Below are 17,028 nucleotides of genomic sequence, written 5' to 3'. Positions count from 1 at the left end.
TGAATTAACATTTTATCATTTTTGAAACCTCTTTCATAATACATGGGTTTCCATGCCCTTAGCTCCCTGTAGACTCTTTTTCTGTGGATGCAGCATTATCTCATATGACTCTCAGTGGGTGGTTCCCAGAGCCACATTTTCTGTTTTGTCTTCTTTTCTGAGCTTCTTTCTCACGTCTCGTGCTTTGGAAAATTCCTTACTGCAGACTCATCCACTGAGGGGCTCAATTTTACCCCAGAGCAGATCTTTCTCAGGACTCCTCCGTGTCTTCCTGTGACACCATTTACTTTTCTTTTCATAAGGCATGCAGCCTTGAAATAATCGGCAATCTATTATTTTTCCATTACCTTCCATTACCAAATAAACTGCTAAGGTCTACCCTTAATTATTTCCCAGACTCATCAAAATACAACATTTCCTTTGTATTCCCAGTGACATCACCTTAAACCAGGGGTCTCAAACTCGCGGCCTGTGGGCCGCGAGTTTGAGACCCCTGCCTTGAACCAAGTTTCCCCACTGAATAGACCAGGGGTCCCCAAACTACAGCCTGCAGGCCGCATGCGGCCCCTTGAGGCATTTATCCGGCCCCCGCTGCACTTCCAGAAGGGGCACCTCTTTCATTGGTGGCCAGTGAGAGGAGCACATTGACCATCTCATTAGCCAAAAGCAGGCCTATAGTTCCCATTGAAATACTGGTCAGTTTGTTGATTTAAATTTACTTGTTCTTTATTTTAAATATTGTACTTGTTCCCATTTTGTTTTTTTACTTTCAAATAAGATATGTGCAGTGTGCATAGGGATTTGTTCATAGGTTTTTTTTTTATATATAGTCTGGCCCTCCAATGGTCTGAGGGACAGTGAACTGGACCCCTGTGTAAAAAGTTTGGGGACCCCTGGGATAGACCATTGGTCACACACCAGTAATCATTTCTCTAGCTGCCCCCTTTGAATTAATGCTCTGCCAGGATTCTCTATTTAGTGACTGGACTTGCCCACCCTTTGCTTGTACGTCCTTTCTCAGTTCCCCCTTTTCTCCACACTCAGCTACTGAGTCCCACACATAGCCTCGTCTTGCTCATTTGTCAAACAGGGAAGTTTTGACTTCATTCTTCATATAGTTGCTATACTAATATACTTTAACTGTCTCTTTAAAACTGTCAGTTTCTTAACTTAGTAACATTTAGTAATTCCTCATCACCCACAGCATAAAGTCTATATTCTTTAGCCTGAGATTTAAAGCTCTCTAGTCATCTGGTCAATGTACCTTTCCAAATTCATCTCCCACTGCTCCTCAACTTAAAGCTTCAATTCTGAAAAACTGGTCTCTCAGGATGAAATATGAATTCAGTCTTCAGATTACAGAGCCTCTGCCCTAGAACACGCTCCTCATTTCTTTCCTCTTGACTCGGTCCTGCCTGACCTTCAAGACTCCCATCAGTTCTCAGTGAAAGTTGCTTTATTTCCTCAAACACAATAATCTGCCCATTAGATTCTCCTGATCGACTTATTATGTGAATTCTCATGTTGTCTTTTATTATTTGCTTCCTTTCATTATTGCCTTTTTCTTTTAACTTAACTGATTGAGAGAGACACAGAGAGGAAGGGGGAGAGAAGGGGAGGAGAGAGAGAAAGGGAGGGAGAATGAAGGAGGGAGGAAGAGGAGGAAGGATTCATTAGTTGTTCCATTTAGCCGTGCATTCATTTGTTGTTTCCTGTATGTGCCCTGACTGGTAGTCGAACCCTCAACCTTGTCGTTTCAGGATAACTCTCTGACTGAGCAAACCAGCCAGGGCCCTTATTTACCTTTTAATGTATATGTTTGATCTCCTCATTCTCTCTATAGCATCTGACATAGTGCTGTGCTCTGAAAATTGTTTGTGGTCGCTGATAATGCTGTTGGCTGATATAATGCCTTTGCCAGTTGTCAAGGACCTGGTAGTACCCATATAAGACTTTTGGACAAGGAATAAAATGGTACCATTATCACTCTCTCTGTCTTAAGTGTCTCTTCTTTGAGAAACCTCAGAAATTTGTAAGCAGCAAGAGGGAAAAAAATCTCTGGTTGTACCATTAACGTATCTTGGTGATGAAATACTCACATGCAAATAATCAGGAATAAAACCCAGTAGGATTGAGTCTGGGTTCATTGTAGACGTTCTTTCTTTATTTATTTATTTCTCATATGTGCCTTGACCATGGGCCTTCAGCAGACCGAGTAACCCCTTGCTGGAGCCAGTGACCTTGGGTCCAAGCTGGTGAGCTTTGTTTAAACCAAATGAGCCCGCGCTCAAGCTGGCGACCTCAAGGTCTCGAACCTGGGTCTTCCACATCCCAGTCTGACGCTCTATCCACTGCGCCACCACCTGGTCAGGCATGTGGACGTTCTTTTATTCCTTGGCTTTAATTTACTTTGGCATCTGTCCAAATAACTCTTTATCTCTGAGGACATCTTTTTCTGGTGTTATCTATTGTACTTGACTTCCAGGTCCCTTCCCTGCTCTGAAGGCTGCTCTTTATTACAATCGACCCCTTTTGATTTCTTGACTTCTGACCCAAGTTCATGAATCTGTACCTTATTTACCCATGCTCCTCTTCTGCCACCAGGTCTAACGAATATATTATCAACATTATGATTTCTAGTCATTAAACACACTGAGACTGCTATTTGAAGATCATTATTGAGAGTCTTTTGTGATTTACGATTTCTAATAATTTAAAAGTTTCTTAGATGCCTGGGTTTTATATTTAGCCTGGGATATCTATGTCCTCACAGAGGTACTTGCATAGTGACACACACACACACACACACACACACACAATGGTGATGGAAGGAGACTTGACTTGGGGTGGTGAACACACAATACAATATATAAATAATGTATTTTAAAATCCTACTAATGTCAGGCTCAGTCTGTCTTGCAGCTTTACCTCCTGATATTGGCATGGGTCAGAAAATGAATCAACACTCTGACACACACCTATCTTGGAGGATTAGCTGGTGGTATCTGTGAAATTCTCATGGCAGCCTTCTTGCTTAAAGTCTTAGCTGCCTGAAGCCAATTCTCTGATAATATTAGGTTTCTTTATGTGTTCAACAGAAGTAGTACAGCAGTATTCACTTATCTCGAATAGGAAATGTAGGAGCATCAAGTTTGCTGTATATAATTCACTGTGGTCTGAAATTAGAGCATCAAAATATGAGTTTTGCTGTATTGAGCTGATTCAAGAAGAGTTGGCTGGTGCCTGTGAGAGGGGTGGAAGACATGCTCAGGTGCCCTGAAAGCCTTCAGGAGCCTTGGGGGGCTCTCAGGTGATCGGGTTCCCTGGGAATCCACCCCCTCACAGTCCAGTTTAGTGACTGGCTGTGGTCAGTGAGCACCAATAAGGATTAATATTCAAAATAAGCCTTTCTCAGCTCCCCTCCTCAAGCTTGCCACTGAATATTAAGAAAAATTAAGCATGGAGTAACTGAATATCCACATGCAAAAGAATGTCATTGGACCCCTACTTCACACCAGGTGCATAATTAACTCAAGACTAGATCAAAGACCTAAATATCAGAGCTGAAACTATAAAGTTCTTAGAAAACTATAAAACTCTTAGAGAAAACATAGGTATAAATTCATGGTCTTAGATTGGGCAAGTTTCTTCAACATGACACCAAAAGCACAAGCAGCCAATGGAAACGGAAATATCAACTCTGTTAAAATTTAAAACTTTAGTTCTTCAAAAGACACCATCAAGAAAGTGAAAAAGCAACCCACAGAATGAGAGGAAATATTTACAAGTCATTTATTGGATAAGGGTCTAGTATCTAAAATATATGAAGATCTCTTACAACTCAGCAATGAAAGAGACAACCCAGTTTTAAAATGGGCAAAGAATTGGAATAGGCATTTCTCTAAAGAAGGTAAACAAGTGGCCAATAAGCAAGTGAAAAGGTGTTAGACATCACTAAACACAGGAAAATGCAAATCAAAATCGCAGTGAGATACCACTTCACACTTGCTAGGCTGGCTAGACTAAAAAAGACAGGGAATAATAAGGATTAATTAGCAAAGATATGGAGAAATTAGGACCTAGCACACTGCCAGTGAGAGTGAAAGTTGCTACAGCCCCTTTGGAGAACAGCTTAGCATTTTCTCAAAAAGTTTGGAATAGAATTACCATGTAAACTATCAGTGCCACTCTTATGTACATAGAAATTTCAAGAGAATTGAAACACCACACAAGATTTGTACATAAATGTTCATACCATTATTATTCATAACAGACAAAAGAGGAAATAACACAGATGTCCACCAGATGATGAATGGATTAACAGTAAGGTGGAAGAAAAGTTTGTGCAATTAGATAGTGGTGAGCTTACACAACTTTGTGAATTTACTCAAAACACAAAATTGTATGCTTTCAAAGAGGATTTTATAGTATGTAAATTTTATTTTAATAAAAAAAATGGGGGCAGCCTTGATTGTAAGTCTCTGATGGAGATTTGCTTTTACTTTCCATTTATAACCTACCCCCCACCGCCCATATCCTTGTCACGTCAAAATTCTTACCCCATTAACATTTTTTACTTTTATTCCTAAAGGCAGATAGATCCTAGCTTCTTTGAAATCTAGTGGGATTTCTCTAGCACTCCACATGTAGGCACGAAAGACTGACCCTCTCCGTGTTCTCAGGTCACAGGTACAATGACTTCAGAAGCTGAATTTCTGTTGTTCATGGCTTTGAAAGGAATAGAAGTCTTTTTAAAATGGGGGGGGACCCTGGCTATCCCACTTTGAATTTTCTTCCATTTTGAAAAGGTAGAAAACCACCTATGGTGCATGTATTAGAATTTCAATGACAGTATATATTTATATATGTTTCTTATGCTGTTAAGGACAGAACCCTTACGTTTGGGAGTCAGTCTGCATAACCCCCACTTTCTTCATCTTTGGTAGACATCACAGGCCATGCTTACGTCACACTTTGCACTTTCATCTTCCTTAGAAAGTGAAACTTTATCAGTATCTGGCCAAGCTATGCTAAACGTGTTGTGGGTGGAGAGATAAAGACATCTCAAGTGAACCAGGAACCTAAAGCAGATGGGGACAGTGATTCATGCAAGGGAGTAAGCAGTCTTCTTGTGGTTCATAATATCCACCCAACGACAAGGAGACAAACTTGAGTAGATTGGACTCTGGTGATGGAGGACTGGCTTTACACCGTAAACACTGGCGAATTCCCTCATTTTTCAGACAGCTTCAGTTTTTGTTCTTTATCAAGAAACATTTCAACCTTGGGCAGTATGACTTTGCTCAGCCAGCCTGCTCGGCCAAGTGGATTGGACCAGGTGGAGAGAAAGCTTCCGGAGCTTTCAGCGGGAAATCCAACCTGAACTCTGGGGAGCTGTGGGCCTCGTGTCACTTTAGGACACGCCAAGTCAGCTTCTGAGGTCGTGGTTCCTCAGAGACCCCTTGCCCAGGGGCTCTGGCATCCTCTGGGTGTTTTTTTTAAGCTTCAGATCTATGACAGACTCTGGTGCCTGTCCTTAGTATTTGATACACTGCAGTCTCCTTTGCCTGACACTCATCCTCTCACCCTCTCACTCATCTCTGTTCCTCTTTGCACCTGCTGGGTCCAGAGACATCTGCCCTACTCGACGGGACTAAAGCCTATCCTAGGATTTGGCTGCAGAGTGGGAGTTCTAAGTGAACCTTGTTAAACAACAAATATCTTTACATTCTAATATTTCTAAAGCAATGATTTTCAGCCTACAGTGAGCATCATAATCACAGGGTGGGTGGAGTGGGGTTAATTAAAACACAGACTGCTGGACTCTACCCCCAGAGTTTCTAGTTCAGTACGTTGTGAATTTGCATTCTAACATGTTTGAGATGGTGCAGCTGCTGTGGGTCAGGGACCACACTTTGGACACCTCTTGACTAGGACTTCTCCTATTTGTTTTTTTCAATATTTGTTAAATATGACAATGAATCCAAATAAATGAGGTCTTATACTTCTTAAGTGATTTTGAACCATTAAAAAATGTTTTTAAATTCATTTTAGAGAGGAGAGGGAGAGAGAGAGAGAGGAGAGACAGAGAGAGAGAAGGGGGGAGGAGCAGGAAGCATCAACTCCCATATGTGCCTTGACCAGGCAAGCTCAGGGTTTTGAACCGGCAACCTCAGCATTTCCAAGTCAACACTTTATCCACTGCGCCACCACAGGACAGGCTGAACCATTTTCTTACAGCTATTTAGAAACTTATATACATCTAACTTAGTATATTTAAATTTTATCAAAAGCTTTTATTTTCAAATAAATCACCAAAGTAAAAATACTCAGTATGATTTAATCATAATGCCATGTCCACCATTGCTTGGATAATTGAAGTCTTTATTTACATTTCCATATCATGCCTTCTGCCTTATCCTCCTCCAATTTTTCCTTTTTTCCCTTCCTTTTCAAATATTATTTAGTACCTTCTGTGTACCTGACATTGAACAGGGTACAGAGATACATCAGTTAGAGATAAATAAGTAAGTTTACAGTCAAGTCAGACATGACAAGAGGTGAACACATTGACCTGTAGCAGGGATGGCGATGGAAGTCTGTGTGTGCACAGCAGTGAGGGAGGACTCAGCAGGAGGGTAGCCGGACGGCAGGAAAGGTATCCCAGCGTCAGAGCTGAGGAGCCAACACGGAAGTTATAGCCAATTAGAAGGAAAGGGAATTAGAGTAGCATTAATGTTACAGTGGTTTCCCCCCGCTCCTTTGCAAAGTAATTTAATTTGCACCCTTGAATAAAAAAAATTATGAACTAGTAAGACCTTGAACAAAAATAAGAAACACAGTGCTCAGTGTTTATACTTTTAAGGGAAATAACTACCATATAATTAATCTCTTAGACAATAATTTTGTCAGCTGACAAAATTGTGGAAATATTTTAGGGAAGTGGAAGAAGATCTCTCTCGCAGGGTTGTATGAATGGGTGGGTTCTGGGACAAGCAGACCCTTTTCCTCCTAAGACTGGTCCAGGGGAGACTCAGAAGTAGGACTCGCTGGGAGAGAGCTCACCTTTGCCATGGAAGGGTGCCACCTTCTTGTCGGCCTTCCTGAACTGGCAAAGGCTGGGAACAACTGCGTGATACTCACCTGGGGAGTATGATCCTTTCATCATGTCCTAATAATCTAGGCCTGGCTACTTCCCAAGAATCCTTTCTCATGCTTATAAAATGCACACATGTGATTGGACCTCTACTTTCTTCAATGGCATGACTACTTTCATGAGTGGACGATCATAAGGCATTAGAAAAGAGCAGAGAACAAGGTCCCACATAGCACAGTTTTTAAGAACACAGCCCTTGGACTTACTCTCGGACACAACCAAGGCCTAAGTTTGTCACTGTCTTTGCAATTTTGAGCAAATTACGTAACATCACCAAGCCTGTTTTCTCATCTGTAAAATTGGAATATGATGTTAAGTTATAATAAGAATAAAACTAGATAACACATGAAAAGTGTTGACACAGTTACTAAAACAATGGCAAAATAGACACAAAGAATAAAAGCATTTGATATAAAAAGCATTTAATCATTCTGGAGATTACATGGAAAGATACAGTAATCTATCAGTATCCTGTGTTACATAAGGAGATGCACTAAAATTATAAATCAGTTGAGACAGAATCATCGTCAAGCAAAAAGAACCATAAATTTATCAGTATCAAGTGATCATGTTAGGAGTATTACATGATCATGGCTCAACATTTATTAATTTTTGATGGCCTGGGTTGAATTGGCACCCTAAACTCACAAACACAACAGTGAGGAACTGGTTGGAACTTTTCAATAATTACTGAGAAAAGAAAATATTTTGTTTAGTGGGATAAGATTACTTACTCAAGCTAAGTTTGGAAAACTGAGTTTTGTGGTGATGATACTTTTAAAGAAAAAGCAAATAGACTCCCCCAAGTGGCCAAAACCTGTCAGTTTGCCTGTACAAAGAAATTAGGAGTGTGAGTCTTCGGTGTTACTGGCGGATTTATCTTAAATCTACTGGCTTAAAGAACCTTTGATTTAGAGCATTCATAAATCTACCTTCTCTGATTTTTGAAAATAAATTTAAGCATTGTTATAACAAGTAAAAAAAGATAAGTTAAAAGGAGAAATGCTTGAGTCAGCAGGTGCTTACTGAGTACCAGGCACTAAGTTATGTGCTTTACAAGGATTGGCCTCATTCAGTGGTCACAACAACTCGGTGATATGTACCCACTTTACAGATAAGAAACATGAGGCTGAGCGGGCTTTGTCACTTGCCCAAAGCTTTCACAGGCCGTTTGGCTGGTGCGTGTCAAGCAGGGATTTGAAAGCAATTTCTTAATGAGTTCATGACTTAACTCTACTGCCTCACCAGTTGGTTTCAGTTTGCTGTAGAGGATGATAAAATTACAGGTCAGCCTCCTGCCGTCCAGAGCCTGCTGCTGGTCACCCAGCAAAGTAGACCTGGAGTTTATGTCCCATTAGCAAGACACACTGGAATCCCTGCCTGGAGGAGTTGGTACCTCTTGGTGAGATTGTGGAGATCTCTGGGCTTCCCACAGATGCCCATTGAAGTCTGAGGTGTAGGGTGATCTCTCCATGCCAGGGGTGACCCCCATCTGAAGTGGTGGGGTGCATTATTGGTCCATGTTTCTTTTCTATCTTTTTGCTTATAGTGGAGAAAGGTGTCCCAGGCTGTTCAACACCAGGAAGGGCTTTGCCTCAAGTTGCCATGGGGTATCTATTCATACTTCCTTCTTCACATGCTTGAAGGAAGACCCCCTTCTAGTATGGAAAACATTCATCTCTGAGATCCGAGAAGGCTTTAAAATAATACTTGAATTTCTTATTTTGAAATTTTGAATGTTTTACCTTGTTTGGTACTTTTGTGCTTAGTGTATTTTATGTTTTCCCCTGATTCTGGGTGAAGAGGCTGCATGGCGGGGTGCAGGACCCAGCCTGTGGACACCCTGCGGTCCAGACTTCGGGGTGAAGGCGGCCATGCAGCCGGGGCCTGCGTGGAGCTCGGGCTACGGAAGCTTACTGGGACAGCCGGGCCTGCGTGGGCTCGGGCTACGGGATGCTTACTGGGACAGCCGGGCCTGCGTGGAGCTCGGGCTACGGAAGCTTACTGGGACAGCCGGGCCTGCGTGGGCTCGGGCCACGGGATGCTTACTGGGACAGCCGGGCCTGCGTGGGCTCGGGCCACGGGATGCTTACTGGGACAGCCGGGCCTGCGTGGGCTCGGGCCACGGGATGCTTACTGGGACAGCCGGGCCTGCGTGGGCTCGGGCCACGGGATGCTTACTGGGACAGCCGGGCCTGCGTGGGCTCGGGCCACGGGATGCTTACTGGGACAGCCGGGCCTGCGTGGGCTCGGGCTACGGGATGCTTACTGGGACAGCCGGGCCTGTGTGGAGCTCGGGCTACGGGATGCTTACTGGGACAGCCGGGCCTGTGTGGAGCTCGGGCTACGGGATGCTTACTGGGACAGCCGGGCCTGTGTGGAGCTCGGGCTACGGGATGCTTACTGGGACTGCAGGGCTGTCCAGCTGGGCTCATTCTCCAGACCAGCTGAAGCAGGTTGGCGTCTACTTTGTGTGCGCCTTAGATCAGGGGTCCCCAAACTTTTTACACAGGGGCCAGTTCACTGTCACTCGGATCGTTGGAGGGCCGGACTATAAAAAAAAAACTATGAACAAATCCCTATGCACACTGCACATATCTTATTTTAAAGTAAAAAAACAAAACAGTAACAAATACAATATTTAAAATAAAGAACAAGTAAATTTAAATCAACAAACTGACCAGTATTTCAATGGGAACTATGCTCCTCTCACTGAGCACCAATGAAAGAGGTGCCCCTTCCGGAAGTGCGGCGGGGGCCGGATAAATGGCCTCAGGGGGCCGCATGTGGCCCGCGGGCCGTAGTTTGGGGACCCCTGCCTTAGATCTTACCTCAGTGTTTTAGTAACTCGTAGAAAAGAAGAAATTTTTGTCTTCCAAGAATGCTTGGGAAATTGTGCATAGAAATTCCTGGCTGTGCTATGAATTTTTTTTCATTTTTCTATGGTTACTACTAAAAAAATAAATACAATGAGCCTGTGCCATCTAACAATAATTAAAAGCAGTAACGTGAGTAGAGTGTGCTTTTACTAACCCTGGAGAGCCAGAGAACGTGAGATGGTTGTTAAATGGTTGTTTCACCTTTCTCTCTTTTTTCTTCTCTCACATGTGTACTGTACACCTGTAAATTTTTAAGAGATATAATAGGATATGTTCGATATTAATACTAAATGTATGTACAAAATATACTGTTCCAGAACTGTTGTAAGATATATGTCTGTAAGTTTTGTATATTTGTATACATAATACCTACGTTATATGTTTGTGGTTCGTATACATTACCCATAACAGCCTTAATAGTAAGTACTAGGAATATTTCCATTTTACAGATGAGGAAACTGAGATACAGGTTAGATAAGTTGTCAAGATCACATATATGGAGATGACAAGTGGTGAGGCTAGTGTTTCCATTTTTACCCACCAGACTATGCCTCTCCATGATGGGACGCTCCCTGGGGGACTCAGGAGGCACTTCAGACTTCTGCAGTAACTCAGAAATCACCGAGAACCTTAGGCAGGAGTCTGGCTTAGTGGCAAAAGCACTAGACCAGGACTCAGGACAACAGAACTTCAGTTCCGGTTCTCACTTCCCTCATCTATAAGCTGTCGATGAGGGTGACATCTGCCCATACGCCTCACAAGGTGAAAGACGTCTGAAAACACTTCAAGTGTTACAGAAATATTCAGAAATGTGTTTTACACGGTCACAGTTCATTTGGGAAATCCAAGCAAAAATTATCAATGTTTGCCAATGCTTCTGCTCTGCTGTGCTACATCAGTGTGTCTTTAACAATTTCATATGCTCGTTTGTGTTGGTTACTTTTCTGGAGAAATGAGAGATGTTATACTCCCCCTTGGAATATCTTCTCATTGCTGGCACTCCATTCAGGAATCATATCTCTCTCTCTCTCTTTCTCTCCTTTTTTTTTTATTAAGTGAAAGGCAGAGGGACAGACTCCCTCATGTGCCCTGACCAGGAACCACCAGGCAAGCTCCCTACCAGGCAATGCTCTACCCATGTAGGGCTGCTGCTCTGTTGGTCAGCAACCAAGCTATTTCAGTGCCTGAGGTTAGGCCATGGAGCCATCCTCAGCACCCAGGGCTAACTTGCTCAAACCATTTGAGCCATGGCTGTGGGAGGGGAGAGAGAGAGAGAGAAGGAGAGAGAGAGAGAGAAGAAGGTTGTGGAGGGGTGGAGGAGCAGATGTTCACTTCTCCTCTGTGCCCTGACCAGAAATTGAACCTGGGACTTCCACACTCTGGGCCAATGCTCTGCCACTGAACCAACCAGCCAGGGCCTACATTTCTCTCTTCTTCACACTTGAGGATACTTTTGTACCTTTTGATACTTTTGTCACCTAAGAGACTAGAATTTTATATTACAAATGAAAATTTCTTTTATGAACTTGAGTCAAGGAAAATCAGAGATGCTCAGAGTAGAAGCCATCTTATCTGAGCTGGACTGAGACCTTGTTTACAGATAGAAAACCTTAGGGTCAGCATGAGGGAACTAGCTGACGTCACTCAGAAAATTAACGCCAAACTGGCCCAAGAACCCAAGAGCCCTGACTTCCAGCCAGGGTCAGTTCTACTTGCTCTCCCTGACACTTGTATCGAAAGCTGGGGGTATTGGGGGTTTGTTCGACCCTTTGTTTTATTACTGATAGCTCTTTGGCATGAAATGTTTTCTCTCTCTAAGCATTTGTTCTCTGTTACTTACAGACGAAGACTACATAAACTGGGAGTGTCGAAGGTTACCCAAGTGGATTTCCTGCCCAGGGAGGTAGTGTCCTACTCCAAGGAGACCCAGACTCCTCTGGCTACACATCAGTCCGAAGGTGAACTATTTCTTTTGTTTATTTTCCATATTATCCTCAGGGAAATTGTCAGAGAGTCACATCCTTTTGTTGAATTCATATTTTACTATAAGAGTTCTTCACAGAACACAAACATAATGACACAGTGAGGGTTTAAGTCTTCTCTGTCTCTGATTTTGAAAGCTCTGAGGAAGGAATCCAGTGGTACTCCTCCAAAGGACCTGTGAACTTGACTCTGGATTATTTAGTGAGGTCACACGTTGTCAAAACTTTGGATGGGAGAAATCATCATAAGGTGATGTAATAGATATTTTTTTGAATTTTTTAAAATTAGGATTCATCATTTGTAGGAGTCAGCAAACTACAGCCTACTACCTGTTGCTCAAAATAGTGTTCTGGAATACACACACACCCAGGTATATTTGTTTACATAGTTGCTTTCTGGGTACAATGGTAAGGTTGAGAATTTGTGACAAAGAATTTATGGCTCACATAGTCCAAAATCTTTACTATGATCTGGCACTTTACAGAATAGCTTTTCTGACCTGATTTTCTTTGCCAATTCAGGTGACAGCATGCTAGCATGTCTTGCAATAATTTAAAAGCCTTGCAATGCAAGCTCAGCAAAGGTGAATGGGAATTGACTCAGGCCTCCTTCTTACATACCAAAAAAACACCTCAAGTGGAAAATTTGTATTAAAATCTCAATGGGTCAAAAACAACAACAGCAAAAACAAACAAACAAACAAACAAAAAAACCCCAACAAAAACCCACTAGGATAAGTAAAGATTGCCTTGCTCGAGAATAGCATTATCGTTATAACTAAGCATGTTCTTTATTTACTTTATGTTTTTTATTGCTTGGTGTGGCAATGAGGATGTCCGAATTCTGGTTTTACTGTTTTATGTAATGAATACTGTACAAAAGCCATAACATGAAGTGATTCATATTCCCTGCTTGGTTTACAGCACAGATACAAATCAGTGCAGTTTGGTTTGTGCAAGTTACTTTGTTTCAAATGTTGGTTTTAGACATATAATGTCAAAAGCAAAATGAAATCTGATTTCTTGAGAACCAACCCTGGGTAACGCTGGCTGGCGTGAGGATGGTTCCTTGGTAGCAAGGCCTCGCCATTTTTCAAATCTGGTAATGAAATGGATTTTTAGAAGCAAACAAGTAGCACCCTCTGGTGGTGAAATTTTACAGTGCCCACTGTAACAAACAAGAGACCTGTTTATTAATGTAGCAGAAAGTTAGAAAAACCTTTGGGAGTTCATCTAGTCTATCCTTGGGCCTCCGGGCAGATCAGGAAAATCGTTGAAAAACAACCTCACCGCCCAACCCAAACATTTGTTTGAGTTAATTTGCTGCCAGAGGTATTTGCAGACCGTAACCTGAGGTATGTTTATTTAGCCCCAAATTTGACTCATAACATAAAGTTACACAACTGAAATAGGAGAAGGAGTTGATTTTTTTTTAATGTGTAGATTTCAGATATTGGAAAAAGTACAGAAATATTTACAAGGGAATATAAATTAAGGAAGAACAAGCATCAATTCCAAAACTTTTAAACTGGACACATCAAAAGGGAAAGTCGGTGAATTCCATTTTATTACTGCAGTGAGAGCTTGGGAGCCCTTGTTACGCTGTGGTCCCGGCAGCGGAGAGAAGGAATTTATTTCTCAGCCATTGGCAGAAGTCCGTTCTGTTTTGTTAACCAGACTCATAGAGTGTTTTGTGGTGATGGGTGTCTCAGCAGTTCAGATTCCGCAAAACAGGACCTGAACTCAAAACCAGCTACTGTCGTTCTTGACATTAAAGCCATCAATAACCAATAGGTTTAGACTTTAGATTGGGGTTCAGCAAACTGTCCTCTCACCACTGATGATCCCTTGAACTTTGGCTGCCCGGAGTCGCCCAGCCACGTGGCTGATGGAGGCGTCCAGAGCCTGCCTTTCGCCTGCTCTGTGCGGGGAGCTGGCAGAGGGAGAGCGGGGCCGCGAGGATTACCACGGCCAGGTTTGGGTGGGCTTCCAGTGTGGGGGCTTGCAGCTATCTCCAGGCAGGAAACAACAAACCACTGAGTGTATGACACAGTGAGGCTCGTGCGTGGATAATATTTTAAGCTGCGATGCATATAAGATTCACTTGAGGTCATTCTTGCCCATAGTTTATGAAGGAATGGTGATTTTTTTAATGTTATTATGCAACTATGGAAAAGTTAATATATTCAAACTAATTAGCTCAGAGTATCGACCTGTTCTGCATTTAAAGGAGTTCTTGTGCACTTTATTTTACATGTTCCCGTTTTATTCTTTAAAATGAAGGGGAAAGTACTTGGGATTTGCCTAAGCTTAACTCTTTTCTCCACTATGTACTAAAATGAACATCTTAATTTGTGATCATAATGACTTGTTACAAGAAACACTCCAGAGAATGATTTAAACCAGGAAAATTTAGGAATGACGTCTGCATAAACATTGTTTTTATTGTTGTTGTCATTGTTGTTTTCAGTCCAAGCTTAGACCTAACTTCTCTGCTTACCTGTCATTAGTTGCAAAGAAAGAAGGCTAAGAATACAAAACACTGATTTTGGGGGAGCACGATCTCTCCAACCCACAAATATTTTAAACATATGCTTTTTATTCCCAAGTAGTAAGAAATGAAAAAAAAAAAAAAAAAAAAAATATATATATATATATATATATATATATATATATATATATATATATGGATTTCTGCCAAAATACCTCTGCTTTGCCTGTTAGTAATGTCTTCTTTTCCTGACCTTGAGGTCCTGATGTTAGTTAGGAAGCTGGTCTTCTGCATCTTTATTATAGCGGGTAAGTTACCATCATAATAGACACCCAACAAGTGCTATTGAATGACAAAGATAACGCCAGACACCTTGGAAACTCCAAGTTCTACAAAGACCCTGGAAGAGTGAGAATTTAGTAACATACTGGGAAGATGCCGACCATCCTGGAGGGAGCAGGAAGAAGAGGAGGGGTACACAACCTGCTGATAGCTTTGAAGAGTTCTTGGAACTTCTTCTTCTTTTCATGGTATCTTATAAATGCAAACTTAGTGACTTCCTGTTGGCCACCCCTCTTCCTTCATTTTCCTCCCATGCTTTCTTTCTTGTATCCAAGACAGACCAGTTTTCTCGCATTTTCCAGGGTGCTGAGCAGCCTCGTGCCCCAGTGCACCTGCACACACTGTCTCCCTGCCTGAAACGCTCCGTCTTCTGTTCACCTTCCTTCAGGGCCAGTCAAGGGTCAGCTTCTTGGTGATTCCACTTCTGGTTGACATTCCCTCTCATATAGGCACAGTTCATTTCTCTTATCATGCTGTTTAATTATTATTTAAATGTCTACCTTTTAGACTGATCTTCTTGGAGGCAAGGGGTGTGTGTGTGTGTGTGTGTGTGTGTGTGTGTGTGTGTATTTACCTCTAGGCTCAACACAGTGCCGGGCTAATGAAAGAGCTCAATGGATACCAATGGAAGAAATGAAGAAAAAAAATGATCCTAGAGGAATAAAAAGGAAGGAAGAGAAAACGCCGTAGCACTTCAGGGAAGATGGAGTAGGTTCCGCACATTAAGGCTACACTGGCCTTGATGGATTTTTTAAGGCAAAGTTATGAAAGAGAGATTGTGTGGGAGGGGAGTTGAATGCTTCTCTGCAGCCAGACCTTTATTTCAGTCCCCAGGCTGGGGCAGACACTGACTACTCATGAAGGGACAGCAGCTATGAGAACTGAAGGAGAAAGTGCCCGAGGCAGCCTGGGGTGGACCAGGAGAGCGCAAAGCCCTCATCAAGCTTTTGTTGTACAGAGGTACTAATTACAGTACTTCGAGTTTGGAACAGGTATGCAGGAAGGTGGCTAAGGAGGGCTCTTGTTTCACCTTTGCACTTAAAAAAATAGATTTTCCTGGTTGGTTGAGGAGAATGTCTGCTTTGGCTTCGCATCCTTCCAGCACACGCTCAATAGAGAAGCTGTATATATTTATATACAGTTGCCCTTCATGGTCCAGCACTGTCCAGTAGAAACATAATGAGCCACTGTTCATTTTAATAATGTGTTATTTAAACCAGCATGTTAAAAACATTATTATTTCAATATGTAATCAACATGAAAACTATCAATGAGATATTGTATATTCTTTTTATATTAAATCTTCAAAATTTGTTTCGAATTTTATGCTAACAGTGTATCCCAATTCAGACGCTACATTTTTATTGGAAATACTTGAACCGCAACAAGATTTTATAAAATTACAAATTGAAAATGCAGATACATATAGCACCGTCATTCCAAATGTATTTAAAAGCTTTTCAATAATCAAACTGAATATCAGTTTTAAAATTTAAACTTAAATTAATTAAACTTAAATAAAAGGAAAAAATTCAGTTCCTTAGTTGCATTAGCTACATCTCAAGCATTCCAGAGCTGCATCAGCTAGTGACTCCTGTATTGGACATCTCAGTTCTTTTTTTTTCTTTTTTTTAAAATTAATTTTAATGGGGTGACATTGATAAATCAGGGTACATATGTTCAGAGAAAAGATCTCTAGGTTATTTTGACATTTGATTATGCTGTATTCCCATCACCCAAAGTCCAATTGTCTTCCGTCACCTTCTAACTGGTTTTCTTTGTGCCCCTCCCCTCCCCCAACCCCCTCCCTCTCCCCCCCCCACCCTGTAACCCCCACACTCTTGCTCTACCACAACCCATTGTTAGGGTCAGAAGTTGAGACCCACAACGCCAGCCTGATAGTCACTTCACCTCAGCTTGGCAGAGGGCCTTGGGTGAGAAGACCTCTTTGACTTGTAGAGAACCACTCCAAGTTAATGATAACATCATAGATTCTCCTCCTTTTTGTGAGGTCAGCCATATCCAAGTTCAGCCATTACACTTGCTAAATAGTTGGACAGACCGAGTCATACCCTCTGCAGGGCAGATTCAAAGTAAAGCTCATCCTGTCGTCAGTGTGGAAAGCGCTCTGGGCTTTCCCTTCATAGTTAGTAGTCCACATATTCACTGGGATAGTCC

At 42.0% G+C, this 17,028-nt stretch overlaps 1 protein-coding gene across 9 annotated transcripts in view; it reads left to right on the top strand.

Annotated features, from left to right (window-relative positions):
- DYNC1I1 (dynein cytoplasmic 1 intermediate chain 1) overlaps positions 1-17,028 on the top strand; it is a 332,370-nt gene that overhangs the window by 74,593 nt on the left and 240,749 nt on the right. For all 9 annotated transcript variants that reach the window (XM_066353884.1, XM_066353880.1, XM_066353888.1 and 6 more), the window contains one exon: positions 11,878-11,993. In XM_066353884.1, the coding sequence (XP_066209981.1) occupies positions 11,878-11,993 (116 nt within the window). The remainder of the gene's footprint in view (positions 1-11,877; positions 11,994-17,028) is intronic.

This window comes from Saccopteryx leptura, chromosome 12 (genome assembly GCF_036850995.1).
Source record: "Saccopteryx leptura isolate mSacLep1 chromosome 12, mSacLep1_pri_phased_curated, whole genome shotgun sequence".
Taxonomy (NCBI): domain Eukaryota; kingdom Metazoa; phylum Chordata; class Mammalia; order Chiroptera; family Emballonuridae; genus Saccopteryx; species Saccopteryx leptura.
This window is presented reverse-complemented; position numbering and strand designations above follow the sequence as displayed.